The 15,545-nt window shown below is 41.3% G+C and overlaps 1 protein-coding gene across 2 annotated transcripts in view; it reads left to right on the forward strand.

Moving 5' to 3' along the window:
* ino80db (INO80 complex subunit Db) overlaps positions 1–15,545 on the forward strand; it is a 126,908-nt gene that overhangs the window by 20,671 nt on the left and 90,692 nt on the right. For both annotated transcript variants that reach the window (XM_072261284.1, XM_072261286.1), the window contains exon 2: positions 12,566–12,812. In XM_072261284.1, coding sequence (XP_072117385.1) covers positions 12,595–12,812 — 218 coding nt within the window. In that variant the 5' untranslated portion in view covers positions 12,566–12,594. The remainder of the gene's footprint in view (positions 1–12,565; positions 12,813–15,545) is intronic.

Here is a 15,545-nt window from a genome sequence, read left to right on the forward strand (position 1 = left end):
AATACTTTTCTACAATCATTGCCGCACTGTTCTCCATAGAGAAAATCTCACGCAAGCGCTCTCAGCAGAAACACTCTCTCCAGTAACCTTTAAGCTATGAAGCTGCCAATTCATACCAAATAACACACAAAAATACACAGCATATATAAAGTAGAACTAATGTATGTACAGTGTAGTGTCACTTACCGGAATCGGGAAGACAGCGCCAAGCACACTGATGGTGTGTTAACTTGAGTCGTTGGAGGTTGGAATGGTACAGTGGTCCCCAACCTCTAGGCAGCAACCGATACCGATCTGCGAAGCGTGCAGCGGTACAGCAGTTGCCAGGATGCACCCAGCACATCTTTAAGAAAAAAAGCCGAAATAAACAAGCTAATTAATTAGGTGCCGCCTGGCACATAAATGTCGGCCCAGATCAGAGGTGATTGCCGATTGCGTTGCTCTGATCTGGACCGACACTTATGTGCTGGGCGGCACCTAATTAATTAGCATGTTTATTTCGGCTTTTTTCTTAAAGATGTGTTGGGTGTGTCACGGCTACCACTGCAATGTATCGGTCCGCGGCCCAGGGGTTGGGGTGGTGGGACACTGGGGTGCATCGCATCATCATCTTGTTTCCATGAGGGCAGGCAGGTCATCTTTTTCTATGTCTGCCTGCCTTGATGTCGAAGGTGGAGGTTCGTCGTCTGCTGTGGCTGATGTGGAGGGCTTGCTTGACTGCTTAGCTTCGCGCATTTTTCTATCATACAGTTCTTTGTAAGCACTCAAACCATCCTGCAAATTTGCCCTAAACCTACGTACCCATTCAAAATTAAAGTCGTACTTTATCATTGCAGTGAAAATCTCAAGTAGTTGCTTCACGTTTAGTTTCTGGACGACTTCACTTTCGGTTCGTTCTTCGCTACTGCATTCGGTTTCGATTGTTATCCTTTCCCCTTCCAATTGCATCAGCTCTTCATCTATCAGTTCTTGGTCATGGGATGCCGAAACCTCTTCAACATCATCTTCGTCAGCTTCCAGAAGCCAAACTCATTTTGTCCTTGCTTCGTTCACCACGATCAAAACGCTTAATTGTGTCTAGTTTTACGCTAAGTGTAACACCCTTATGAGCTCTTTTAGGCTTTTCCGATACCTTAGAACTCATCTTGCAAACGGCTGCTCACAGGCACGTGCTTAAGCAATGCCGGCTAGAATGCAGTTCCGAATCCGGGGGAGGAGCGCGCTGCCTTTTCTCGTAACAGTGAAAACACCTTCTGTTAGCGAAAACAGGTAACTAATATAGGTCTTTTGTAAAAGTGAGGTTTCGTAAAGCTAACGTTCGAAAAGCAGGGGACACCTGTACAGCAATAACTTTATGGTCACTTTTAAGAATGTGAGAATTAGCGGAGCCCAGCCTGCCCTGCATTCAATAACCTCATACACTTACCTTGGTCCCACTTTTCTGCACTCACCCCATATTGTAATTTATAGCTTTTATTATGTATTGCAATTTACTGCTGCTGCAAAACAACACATTTCATGACATATGCAAGTAATATTAAACCTGATTCTGATCCCTTAATTCCCTTAGTACCTGACTACTTTGAATATACTGGGGAACTGAGTTTCCAGAGTCCTCTTGAGTAGAAAGTTCCAAAGGTTCAATTCCTACAAGAATTTTGTTTGTTTTACTGAGATTAACTCTTGCGAATTCAGATTGTCTCTTTATAGATATATGCCCCTATCTTAGGAACAAACTGGTGAATTTTCATTGTTCTCCCTTTTTCTCAAGTATACTCAGTGACCAGTTTACTAGGTAAAACAAATACATCTCGTTAATGCAAATATCTAATCAGCCAATCGTGACAGTAACTGAACATGGAGACATGATCAAGAGGTTCATTTGTTGTTCAGACCAAGCATCAGAATGGGGAAGAGATATGATCCAAGTGACTTTGACAGTGGAATGATTGTTTGTGCCAGATGGGGTAGTTTGAGTATCTCAGAAACTGATTTTCACGCACAACAGTCTCTGGAGTTTATATAGAGAGAGTTGCGAGAAACATAAATCATATAACAAGCAACAGTTCTGTGAGTGAAAATACCTTGTTGATGAGAGAGGTGAGAAGAGTATGGCTGGACTGGTTCAAGCTGACAGGAAAGCTACAATAACTTAAATAACCATGCGTTACAACAGTGGTGTGCAGAAGAGGCTCTCTGAATGCACAACATGTCGAAACTTGAAGTGGATGAGCTAGAGCAGCAGAAGTTCAGAAACATACATTCAGAGGCCATATTATTAGGTATATGAGGTACCTAATAAAGTGGGCTTTGAGTGTTTGTATCTCCTTGGCTATTAGACCCATATACAATCGCAGCAGGCTCTCATATAATTGCAGTAAAGTAACCTTACTCTCATACACAATTGTTCTTGCAGTAAAGTGACTAATGTATCATCCCCTCTCATTACTTGCTGCATCTTCACGTTGATATTCATGTACACCATCCTTTGAACATCAAGCATCTTAATTTCTCACTATCTGAAATATGTTATGCTTCTCTTTTTTCACTAAAGTAGATAATCTAATATTTTGACATATGGTATTTGAAAAGCAGTCTGGACTTCATTTAATATTTAATTTAAAAGTTGCATTCTGACCTATGAATACAGATTTTAAGCTGAATCTGACAAAGAGCCAAGAAGTATTGTAGTCTTTATCAATAATGTAATTTTATCTCCAGATTTTTAAACCTGAATTCAAACTATTAGAACTTGAGCTTGTATCCACTGGATATCAGTCCAGTTTTAACATAGTGCTGACAAACTGTGTTACTTATAATCTCACAAAATGCTGGAGGAACTCAGCAGGCCAAGCAGCATCTATGGAAAAAAGCACAATCAACATTTCGGGCCGAAATCCTGCCAAAGGGCTTCGGTCTGAAACGTCGACTGTGCTTTTTTCCATAGATGCTGCCTGGCCTACTGAATTCCTCCAGCATTTTGTGTGTGTTGATGAGATTTAGCATCTGCAGATTTTCTCTTGCTTGTTATTTACAATGTTTAATTGATAAATGAAGAATTAAGGTAAAATCTCCCACTTCTCCAAAGCTGGGGTTTTTAATGGTTGTGCTTGTTAGTTCCAGTATCTAAACGAGGATTGATCAAGCTTGTGATGAGGTGAACTCTCAAAACTCCCACATGTAATGGGTCTGTTTTTATTTCTTCACAGGCTGTCCTTGGGCAATGAGCAGGTTCTATTTTTTATAGCCATCCTTAGGTTGATTTTGACCACAACTTGCATAAAGTACACAACAGTCATGTGATATGATAACCATACCTCCACGGTATTGTAATGAATAGCATCAAAAGTACACAATATAAGAAAGAACAATTACAAAAGTCTTGGGAGAAAGAGAAAGATATATGGTGGGGGGGGAACTAGTTTGGAAATGATAGGAACAAATGTATGTCAGACTTTTGAATTTAATAATATGGGAATTCATATGTAGGCATGTTCATAAGTCGGGTGTTTGTAACCCAGGACAGTCTGTAGGTGGCTCGTTCGTCAATGTAGTGGAAAAATAGGGAATTGCATAATTTGTGGTGTCCTGTGTTGGCCCTTTGTACATGCTCTGCACATCTGTTGCTTAAACATAGCCAGGCTAATCTAGATTGTGACATCAATGAAACTATTTGGGGCTTTATCTTTTGCAGGCAGGTTGTCAAGAGAATTGTCACATGGCAACTGACTTTGTCCCGGGTGGAAGTTTATTCTTCACGTTTCAAGTTATACTTCAACAGTAACAGAAAATTGAAAGTAATGTTTCTGTCTCTTGTGCTTTCATCTCCTTGATTGGAAAATAAGTTTAATGTATCTGGTATGAAATGGTGTAAAGGGAAGTAGGGAGTATCTATCTTCAAAATGCATGCTGGAAATATAGGGTCTGTTTAGCCACCTCCTTTGAGTTTGTCTGCCTGAGAAGTACATAATTATATCTTCTGTTGTATAAACTTGTGAAGTAGTCACATGTAATAATAGCAAATCCAAATTGATTAATTTGATTTGACTAAATATTTTTTGAGGTACAGCTGGAATAGACCCTTCTAGCCCTTTGAGCCATGCTGCCCAGCAATCTGTCGATTTAATTCTAGCCTAATCATGGGACAATTTACAATGAACAATTAACCTACCAGCCGGTATGTCTTAGGACTGGGAGGAAACTGAAGCACCCAGGGGAAGCCACGTGATCACGGGAAGAATGTACAAACTCCTTACAGACAGTGGCGGCAATTGAACCTGGCTCACCTGTGCTGTAAAGTGTTGTGCTAACCACTATGCTATCATATGCCCCTTGTGTTCTGACATAGACCCAGTTTTGAGCTTGTGTTTTTTGTACAATATGTGCAACTGAAGTTAACTATTGCATTAAATCAAAGAAAATGTTCCAAGTCTCACTAAAAATGGAAGTAGTAAAGGGATAGGAAATGAAGTAGAACTGAAAGCTGATAATTCTCCAGGACCTGAAGATCTGCATCCCAAAGTTTTGAAAAGGTAGAATTTGAAGCAGTTTTATCATCGCTGATAAATGTTGTGAAATTTGTTCTTACTGCAGTAGTACAGTGTAATATATTAAAAATACTATAAGTTACAATAATAAATACATATTAAAAATTAAATTAAGTAGTGCAAAAAGATAGCAAAAATAGTAAGGTAGTGTTTATGGGTTGGTTCATTGTCCGGTCAGTAATCTGATGACTGAGATAGCAATGGTGTTAGTGGATGCATTTGTTATCATCTTCTGAAGTGCCATAGATTCTAGAATGGTCCCACAGATGGAAGATGGCAAATGTTGTACAACTATTTAAGAAAGGAGGGAGAGAGAAAGCACCATTTAGACTGACATAAGAATAGAGGAAATGCTGGATTCAGTTATTAAGGAAGCGGTTAACAGCACACTTAGTAGGTAAGAATGGACAGGCTGAAAATGGAACAACAAATGGAGATTGTGTTTGACATAGAAACAGAAAATATTGGAAATACAAGCAAGTCAGGCAGCATCAGTGGAGAGAGAAATGGAGTTAACATTTCATCTTACCCACCCTTTATCAGAACTGTAAAGTGAACTCAGTTACAGAGCAAGATGGCGACTGGGAAGAACAGTGGGAAAATGCAATGGAACAGTGCTAAAACTGTAAGATGCAGAGTGCATCTGTTGTGACAAAATCTGTAAGGAAAGAGAAGGCTGGAAATATTTAGCAGACCAGATCACATCTTTGGAGGTAGAAAACCAGATGGTTTTAGGTTGGGAGGTTATAATTAGTGGAATACTACAGGAATTGGCCTGGGACCCCAGCTATTCATAATCACTATGTTTGGAAATGTTGCTAGACAGGTAAAAAGCTAGCTGAGAGGGAGATGCTGATGGGCTAAGTAAATGTGTGAGAATGTGACAGATGAAATATTGTGTAGAAAATGTAATATCATCTTGGGTGGCAAAAAAGAAAAGCAGAATACTTTAATATGGTGAGGAATTGAAAATTCTAGTATCAAAAGGACCTGGGTGTGCTTGTTAACATGAAAGCACAGAAAGCAATTCAGATGCAAATGTTACATTGGTCTTGAGTAAAGACGTTTGCTCTAGTAGTGTGAGGACTTCTGAAAGAGATGTCTGATATCTGTGCACTGCTCTGGTCTTCTTTCCCCAAGGAAAGATGCAGTCACAATTTTGGAAGTGCAACAGAGGTTCACTAGGTTGATTCCTGGGATGGCTGGTTTGTTGTATGAGGAGAGATTAAACAGACTAGACTAATTTTCACGCAATAGGTCTTCTGAAATGTACAAAACCTTTACAGAGTATGACTGCATAAAAACAATAATACAGGTTTCTCCTGCCATCCAAAGGTAGAGCGTTCCTATGAAACGGTTCGTAAGCCGGAATGTCGTAAAGCGAAGAAGCAATTACCATTTATTTATATGGGGAAAATTTGTGAGCATTCGCAGACCCAAAAATAACCTACCAAATCATGCCAAATAAAACATAAAACCTAAAATAACAGTAACATATAATAAAAGCAGGAATGATATGATAAATACACAGTCTATATAAATTAGAAATACTTCCCTACAACGATTGCCTGCACAAATCTCCATAGCGAAAATCTCATGCAAGCACTCTCAGCAAAAAATCTCACGTAAGCGCTGTTGGCAAAAACACTCTCTCCAGTAACCTTTAGGCTATGAAGCTGCCAAATCATACCAAATAACACGTAAAAATACACAGCTGATATAAAGTAGAAATAATGTATGTACAGTTTAGTATCACTTACGGGAATCGGGAGGACATCGAGCAAACTGATGATGGTGTGTTAGGCTGAGTCGTCGCAGGTTGGGGTGGTGCAGTGGCCCCCACCCTCCAGGCAGCGAACCGATACCGATTGGTTAAGCATGCAGGGGTACAGCGGTAGCCGGGACGCATCCAGCACATCTTTAAGAAAGAAGCCGAAATAAAGATGCTAATTAATTAGGTGCCGCCCGGCACATAATTGTCGGCCCAGATCAGAGGCTGCTTTTTTTCTTAAAGATGTGCTGTGTGCCTCTCGGCTACCGCTGCATTCTCCGCAAATCAGTATCTGTCCGGGGCCCCGGGGTTGAGGTGGTGGGACACTGGGGTGTCATCTCATCGTCGATCAGGGCAGGCAGCTCATCTTCTGCTATGACTGCCCGCCTCGATGTCGAAGGTGGAGGTTCATCGTCTGCTGTGGCTGATGTGGAAGGCTTGCTTGACTGCTTAAGTCGTGCATTTTTCTATCATACAGTTCTTTGTAAGCACTCAAACCATCTTGCAAATATGCCCTAAACCGACATACCCTTTCAAAATTAAAGTCGTACTTTATCTTTGCAGCGAAAATCTTACGTAGGTGCTTCATGTTCAGTTCCTGGACGACTTCACCTTCGGTCCGTTTGCTACTGCATTCGGTTTCGATTGTTATCATTTCCTCTTGCAATTGCATCAGCTCTTCATCTGTCAGTTCTTGGTCATGGATGCCAAAACCTCTTCAACATCATCTTTGTCAACTTCCACAAGCCAAACTCACTTTGTCCTTACTTCGTTCACCACGATCGAAATGCTTAATTATGTCTAGTTTTACGCTAAGTGTAACACCCTTACGAGTTCTTTTAGGCTTCTCCAATACCTTAGAACTCACCTTGCAAACGGCTGCTCACAGGCACGTGTTTAAGCAATGCCGGCGAGAATGCCGTTTCGAATCCGAGGAGAGCGGCTGCTCAGGGCGTGGTGCGCTGCCTTTTATTGCGCACTGATTTTTTTTTCCGCACGTGGCCTTTTCTCGTAACAGTGAAAGCACCTTCTGTTATCGAAAACAGGGAACTAATGTAGGTTTTTAGTAACAGTGAGGTTTCGTAAAGCGAACGTCTGAAAGAGGGGGACGCCTGTAATGTTTTACGCACTATAACATAGAAACATAGAAAATAGGTGCAGGAGTGGGCCATTCGGCCCTTCGAGCCTGCACCGCCATTTATTATGATCATGGCTGATCATCCAACTCAGAACCCCGCCCCAGCCTTCCCTCCATACCCCCTGATCCCCGTAGCCACAAGGGCCATATCTAACTCCCTCTTAAATATAGCCAGTGAACTGGCCTCAACTGTTTCCTGTGGCAGAGAATTCCACAGATTTACCACTCTCTGTGTGAAGAAGTTTTTGCCTAATCTCGGTCCTAAAAGGCTTCCTCTTTATCCTCAAACTGTGACCCCTCGTTCTGGACTTCCCCAACATTGGGAACAATCTTCCTGCATCTAGCCTGTCCAATCCCTTTAGGATTTTATACGTTTCAATCAGATCCCCCCCTCAATCTTCTAAATTCCAACGAGTACAAGCCCAGTTCATCCAGTCTTTCTTCATATGAAAGTCCTGCCATCCCAGGAATCAATCTGGTGAACCTTCTTTGTACTCCCTCTATGGCAAGGATGTCTTTCCTCAGATTAGGGGACCAAAACTGCACACAATACTCCAGGTGTGGTCTCACCAAGGCCTTGTACAACTGCAGTAGTACCTCCCTGCTCCTGTACTCGAATCCTCTCGCTATAAATGCCAGCATACCATTCGCCTTTTTCACCGCCTGCTGTACCTGCATGCCCACTTTCAATGACTGGTGTATAATGACACCCAGGTCTCATTGCACCTCCCCTTTTCCTAATCGGCCACGATTCAGATAATAATCTGTTTTCCTATTTTTGCCACCAAAGTGGATAACTTCACATTTATCCACATTAAATTGCATCTGCCATGAATTTGCCCACTCACCCAACCTATCCAAGTCACCCTGCATCCTCTTAGCATCCTCCTCACAGCTAGCACTGTTAGCTTCGTGTCATCCGCAAACTTGGAGATGCTGCATTTAATTCCCTCATCCAAGTCATTAATATATATTGTAAACAACTGGGGTCCCAGCACTGAGCCTTGCGGTACTCCACTAGTCACTGCCTGCCATTCTGAAAAGGTCCCGTTTATTCCCACTCTTTGCTTCCTATCTGCTAACCAATTCTCTATCCACATCAATATCTTACCCCCAATACCGTGTGCTTTAAGTTTGCACACTAATCTCCTGTGTGGGACTTTGTCAAAAGCCTTTTGAAAATCCAAATATACCACATCCACTGGTTCTCCCCTATCCACTCTACTAGTTACATCCTCAAAAAATTCTATGAGATTCGTCAGACATGATTTTCCTTTCACAAATCCATGCTGAGTTTGTCCAATGATTTCACCGCTTTCCAAATGTGCTGTTATCATATTTTTGATAACTGACTCCAGCAGTTTCCCCACCACCGACGTTAGGCTAACCGGTCTATAATTCCCCGGTTTCTCTCTCCCTCCTTTTTTAAAAAGTGGGGTTACATTAGCCACCCTCCAATCCTCAGGAACTAGTCCAGAATCTAACGAGTTTTGAAAAATTATCACTAATGCATCCACTATTTCTTGGGCTACTTCCTTAAGCACTCTAGGATGCAGACCATCTGGCCCTGGGGATTTATCTGCCTTTAATCCCTTCAATTTACCCAACACCATTTCCCTACTAACATGTATTTCGCCCAGTTCCTCCATCTCACTGGATCCTCTGTCCCCTACTATTTCTGGAAGATTATTTATATCCTCCTTAGTGAAGACAGAACCAAAGTAATTATTCAATTGGTCTGCCATGTCCTTGCTCCCCATAATCAGTTCACCTGTTTCTGTCTGTAGGGGACCTACATTTGTCTTTACCAGTCTTTTCCTTTTTACATATCTATAAAAGCTTTTACAGTCAGTTTTTATGTTCCCTGCCAGTTTTCTCTCATAATCTTTTTTCCCCTTCCTAATTAAGCCCTTTGTCCTCCTCTGCTGAACTCTGAATTTCTCCCAGTCCTCAGGTGAGCCACTTTTTCTGGCTAATTTGTATGCTGCTTCTTTGGAATTGATACTATCCCTAATTTCTCTTGTCAGCCATGGGTGCACTACCTTCCTTGATTTATTCTTTTGCCAAACTGGGATGAACAATTGTTGTAGTTCATCCATGCAATCTTTAAATGATTGCCATTGCATATCCACCGTCAATCCTTTAAGTGTCATTTGCCAATCTATCTTAGCTAATTCACGTCTCATAGCTTCAAAGTTACCCCTCTTTAAGTTCAGGACCTTTGTTTCCGAATTAACTATGTCACTCTCCATCTTAATGAAGAATTCCGCCATATTATGGTCACTCTTACCCAAGGGGCCTCTCACGACAAGATTGCTAATTAACCCTTCCTCATTGCTCAAAACCCAGTCCAGAATAGCCTGCTCTCTAGTTGGTTCCTCGACATGTTGGTTTAAAAAACCATCCCGCATCCATCCCAAGAAATCCCCTTCCTCAGCACCTTTACCAATTTGGTTCACCCAATCTACATGTAGATTGAAGTCACCCATTATAACTGCTGTTCCTTTATTGCACACATTTCTAATTTCCTGTTTAATACCATCTCCGACCTCACTACTACTGTTAGGTGGCCTGTACACAACTCCCACCAGCATTTTCTGCCCCTTAGTGTTACGCAGCTCTACCCATATCGATTCCACATCTTCCCGGCTAATGTCCTTCCTTTCTATTGCATTAATCTCCTCTCTAACTAGCAACGCCACCCCACCTCCTTTTCTTTCATGTCTATCCCTCCTGAATATTGAATATCCCTGAACGTTGAGCTCCCTGGAGCCTCCTTGGTCACCCTGGAGCCATGTCTCTGTGATCCCAACTGTATCATAATCATTAATAACAATCTGCACTTTCAATTCATCCACCTTGTTACGAATGCTCCTGGCATTGACACACAAAGCCTTCAGGCGCTCTTTTACAACTCTCTTAGCCCTTATACAATTATGTTGAAAAGTGGCCCTTTTTAATGCTTGCCCTGGATTTGTTGGCCTGCCACTTTTACTTTTCTCCTTACTACTATAACCGGGGTTCAGTCTCAAATTGAGGGGTCTGAAGTGTGAAGAAGTCGAAGGTGTGTTTATTGTCATATGCACAAGTACATGTGTGCATCGATACAATGACAAATTTGCTTGCAGCAGTATCACAGTGACATAGCATCATTTAAGCAACATTCACAAGAAAAGAATTGTACACAATTTTTACAAGAAAAAAATACAATTAGAACAAAACAAAGTCCATTTTAGTGGAAAGTGATAAGAGTGGGCGTAGAGTTGCTTAACTGTAGTGGCGATTAGGGTTTTGCTGATGAGTTCAAGAACCAAATGTTTGAAGGTAAGTGGCTATTTTTTAACCTGGTGGTGAGAGATTTTGTCTTCTGCACTTCCTGTCTAATGGGAACTGCAAAAAGTTTGTCACCTAGAGGGTTGTGATTTTTTGGGATTTCCTGCCCAGGAGGATAAAGCTATGGAGGCTTGGTCACTGAATATATTTCAGATAGAGATTTTCAAGATATTAAAAAGAATAAAGGGATATGGAGTTAGTGCAGGAAGCTAGTGCAGAGAAAAATGATCAGCCATGGCCAAATAAATGGTGGCAAATGTGTGAGGGATTGAGTGCTGTGTTTTTACTACTTTTATGCTCTTGGGTAGCTTAAACCTTTTCCTCTATTAGATAAAATGGTGAGAAGCAAAATTTTATGATTTGATTTTCTTTTGGCCCTTGTTAAAACATGAAGTCCATTTATCTGGACTGAGAACAAAGCAATTTGAATTAAATTGAAGCTTATTCTAAAATGGTCCGTCAATGAATTTTTTTATATGTTGGACTGAACTGATGTGATTCACATTCAGTGAAATTGCAGAAGATTGTCTTCTATCAAAACTGTTCACCTTTGTGTAAAACTTGTTGAGGTGCTGCTTTGTTTTTGTAATTACCTTAATATGTTATCCACTATACACAGAATTATGTATGGTTATATTGTGTTTTTGCACACCTTGTCTGGGCTGTAAAGTTTAAATTATGTTTGAAATATTATATGGATGAATAAATTAATGCCTACTAAGGGTACCCTGTAGACCAACACTGAAAGAACAAAATCAAGACCCAATGATGAATGTTCGAATTTTGAGGTAACATGGAGCTAACTTCATTCCCTGTCTAAATATGAAATACTGGACTTGGTGCAGGCATGCAGTTGCCAATGTGTATATATAATTTGTCAATTCTCGTGTTTCTTGTATCAAAATTGCAAAAATATTAATAATCGGACAGAAAGTTCCTTATTACTTCTTACCTTCAAAATATGAAGCAACTGTGTAAAAAAAAAAGAGAACTGCATTAGTCCCCCTAGCATAGATCCGTGGTTCATCTCCTATGATAATCAGACAATACTTCACAAAACACCTTGATGACTGGTACCTAATGAAGCTAACAAAGTGCAATTACAGTCTGATACAAGAATGCAGCATTCAATTTGTGCACAATAAATGTCCATGGATAGTAATAAATGACCAGGTAAACTGCTTTGGGTATTGATTGAGAGCCTAGTATTGGCTAGGGAAACCAAGAAATTTCTGCTGCTGTTCTTCAAGATTGAGCCATGTGATCTATTGAATCCAAGTGAACAGGCCCTTGTTATAATGTCTTAACTGAAAGGCCACTTCAGTCAGTGCTGTATTCCCTCAGCAGTGCATGAGAGTGCCGGCCGTGATTTTTGTGCTCTGGAAGGAAATTTCAACTTGCCATGTTTTGACTCAAGTGCAAGTGAACTGCCAATTGAGTTATGGCCGTGAACTTGAGAGGAACAGATCATGAGCTTCCCAGACCCCATCACCCCCGTGATGAGGACTGCTTTGATTTCCCCAACTTCCTCATAAAATTTTCCCATTGGTTGCTTAACCTGATAGTAGTCCGCATCCAGAGAAATGAAAGGTAGGCCACTAAGGTATCCTGATAAAGGTTGATTGATATCCACCAAACTGTGTCTCAAGAGAATAAATTGAGCCAGGGCTGGAAGGTATCAATGCATTCCTGCCCGCATTAGTCTAAGGTATTATTTCCCCCTCCAATTTCCAATTTGTCATGTTTGTACCTGACGCTCTGCCTTTTTCTCTGTAGCTAATGTTCACAAGGAGAAGAATCACGTGATGTATGAAGGCAAACATATACACTTCTCAGAGGTCGATAATAAGCCATTGTGCTCCTATAGCCCAAAGCTCTGTAAGCAGCGCCGGCTCAACGGCTACGCATTCTGCATTCGCCACGTTCTGGAAGACAAGACTGCTCCTTTCAAGCAATGTGAATTTGTAGCCAAGTACAACAGCCAGCGGTGTACAAACCCTATCCCGAAGTCTGAAGACCGAAGGCAAGTCATCTTTTCCTATTAGGGCAACAAGGGACTTAGGGTGGCAATGTATTTGTAATCGATCTACTCTTTAATAGACTGATTGGATCAGACCTAACCCTGGTTTTATACTCCACACACCTTTCCTGTTCAATGAAGAGTGACATAGGATATAGCTTGACATGTCCTTTTGCTAAACCTGATACTTTCTCCCCATTTATATCCCTATAAATCACAACTGGTTTCTCAGACCTCACTGAAAGGATGCGGTAAAGTGTTTTATTTCAAGGGTTGAGCAGAATAAATTACTTTCTTCTTAAATAGACTTTTGTTGTTTTCCCTTTGTAAAAACATGCAATTTTCTCGTATCACCTGCACTTTAGGAGTGAAACATTGGTAGTGCTACCACAAAAAGTAAATGCCATGTTTCTATGTTTAAATAAAAATCAAGGAGAGGATTATTGTTGTTGCAAGACAGATTGTTCAAATACCAAACAAAAGTAGATCTCTGGAGAAGATGATATAAGATAATTTTTGAAAGTAGCATATGTTTCTTCCCTCTCTTATTCCCAGGGTAGTAATAAATCCTGGTCTCAAATTCCACAAGGATGCAGGAGATGTTCAGGATTTCTTCTGATGTTCCTCAAGAAATATGCTTGTGTTCCCCTTTCCCTACTGTTACCCTGGTGCAGATCATCTAATTGTGGAACAGTAATTTATTCTTGGAACATGATGACCTGCATTGCTCAGAGTCCACTACCCAGGCAATTAATATCTTTCCCCAGCAGAGAATCCACGCAAGTCTCTGTACTGCTGGAAGTTGTTCCACTGTGACGCAATTAAGTGTCACCAAAGAATTACTAATGTCTGTAGATGTTCGGTGGCGAGCAAGAGGCTGCAGAGGGTTATAGACTTATCCAGCTCCATCATGGGCACAACCTTCCCTGTCGTCGGACATTTTCAAGCGGCGGTGTCTTGAGTATCGACGCGAAGGACGCATATCCTCTTCCCATTACTACCATCGGGGAGGAGGTACAGGAGTCCGAAGATACACACGCTTCTTCCCCTTTGCCATCAGATTTGTGAATGATCCATGAACATAGTAAAAACAACAAATTTCACATCATATAAGACAGTGATAACAAACCTGATTCTGATTAGTTCTGAGGAACATTGCCATTTAACAATAATAACAGCAAAAAATGCTGGAAATGCTCAGCAGGTCTGGTAGCATCTGGAGAAAGAAAATAGAGTTAATGTTTCAATTCCATGATCCTTCAACAAATTTCATATTTCATATTTTTAGCACCTGTAGATTTTAAATTTTCATTTGCTGTGTAATTGGTTTATTATTGTCACGTGTGCTGGTTCACAGTGAAAAGCTTTTGTTTGCAAGTTATCCAGACAGATCATTCAAAACACAAGTACATTGAGGTTGTACGGGAGATCAAGTCAAGTCACTTTTTATTGTCATTTCGACCATAACTGCTGGTACAGTACACAGTAAAAACGAGGCAATGTTTTTCAGGACCATGGTGCTACATGAGACAATGCAAAATCTACACTGAACTACGTAAAGCAACACAAAAACTACACTAGACTACAGACCTACCCAGGACTGCATAAAGTGCGCAAAACAGTGCAGGCATTACAATAAATAATAAACAGGACAATAGACACAGTAGGGGGCAGTAGGTTGATGTCAGTCCAGGCTCTGGGTATTGAAGAGTCTGATGGCTTGGGGGAAGAAACTGTTACATAGTCTGGTCATGAGAGCCCGAATGCTTCGGTGCCTTTTGCCAGATGGCAGGAGGGAGAAGAGTTTGTATGAAGGGTGTGTGGGTCCTTCATAATGCCGTTTGCTTTACAGATGCAGCATGTGGTGTAAATGTCTGTAATGGTGAGAAGAGAGACCCCAGTGATCTTCTCAGTTGACCTCACTATCTGCTGCAGGGTCTTGCAATCGGAGATGGTGCAAATTCCGAACCAGGCAGTGATGCAGCTGCTCAGGATGCTCTCAATACAACCTCTGTAATACAATTGTAATACAGATTACAATTACATAGAAATTATAGTCCAGGCAGAGAAGTGCAACGGCTATGATGAGGGAGATTGTGAGGTCAAGAGCTGAACTTTATCATATAAGAATTCCATTCATTAGTCCTATAACAGGGGATTCAATATCCTTGTCTGGTGATACATGTTTTCTTTTTTTTTCTTTTGCGTGTGCCTGCGTGCGAGTCTGTGTGTCTGCGTGCGTGTGTCCATCCGTGATGTCTTTTTTTTCATGGCTTTTTACAAGGCACAGTATGAGAGAGAGAGAGACTGTGTGGCGCACTACTCCTCACACAGACATTTTCGCAGTATTTTCCCTTTATTTTACGAGGTCGAGTTGCGATCTCGACACTCAAGCCAGCACGGATGGAAACGTACTCAGGAGCGGACCCAACTGGTTTCGAACCCAGAAACCTCCACTCCCGGGTACGGTGCTGATGTCATTGCACCACCAGCCAGCCCGGTGATACATGTTTTCAAGCTTTTGTGTGTTCTGCCCAATTGGAAAAGAGTAGAAGGGAGAATGCCTAAGGTTGGAGAGGTCCTGATCTGAAATGTTATGTTGATTTTTCTTTTCTTTGCTTTTTGTTTGGTTATGTTGTCTGCATTCCCGGGGCAGGGGAAAGTGCATGGGGGGGGGGGGGGAAGCTGGTTTTCATGATGACTGGGCTAGATTCAGAACGCTGCAATTTCTTAAGG

The sequence above is a fragment of the Mobula birostris genome, chromosome 6, assembly GCF_030028105.1.
Source record: "Mobula birostris isolate sMobBir1 chromosome 6, sMobBir1.hap1, whole genome shotgun sequence".
NCBI lineage: Eukaryota > Metazoa > Chordata > Chondrichthyes > Myliobatiformes > Myliobatidae > Mobula > Mobula birostris.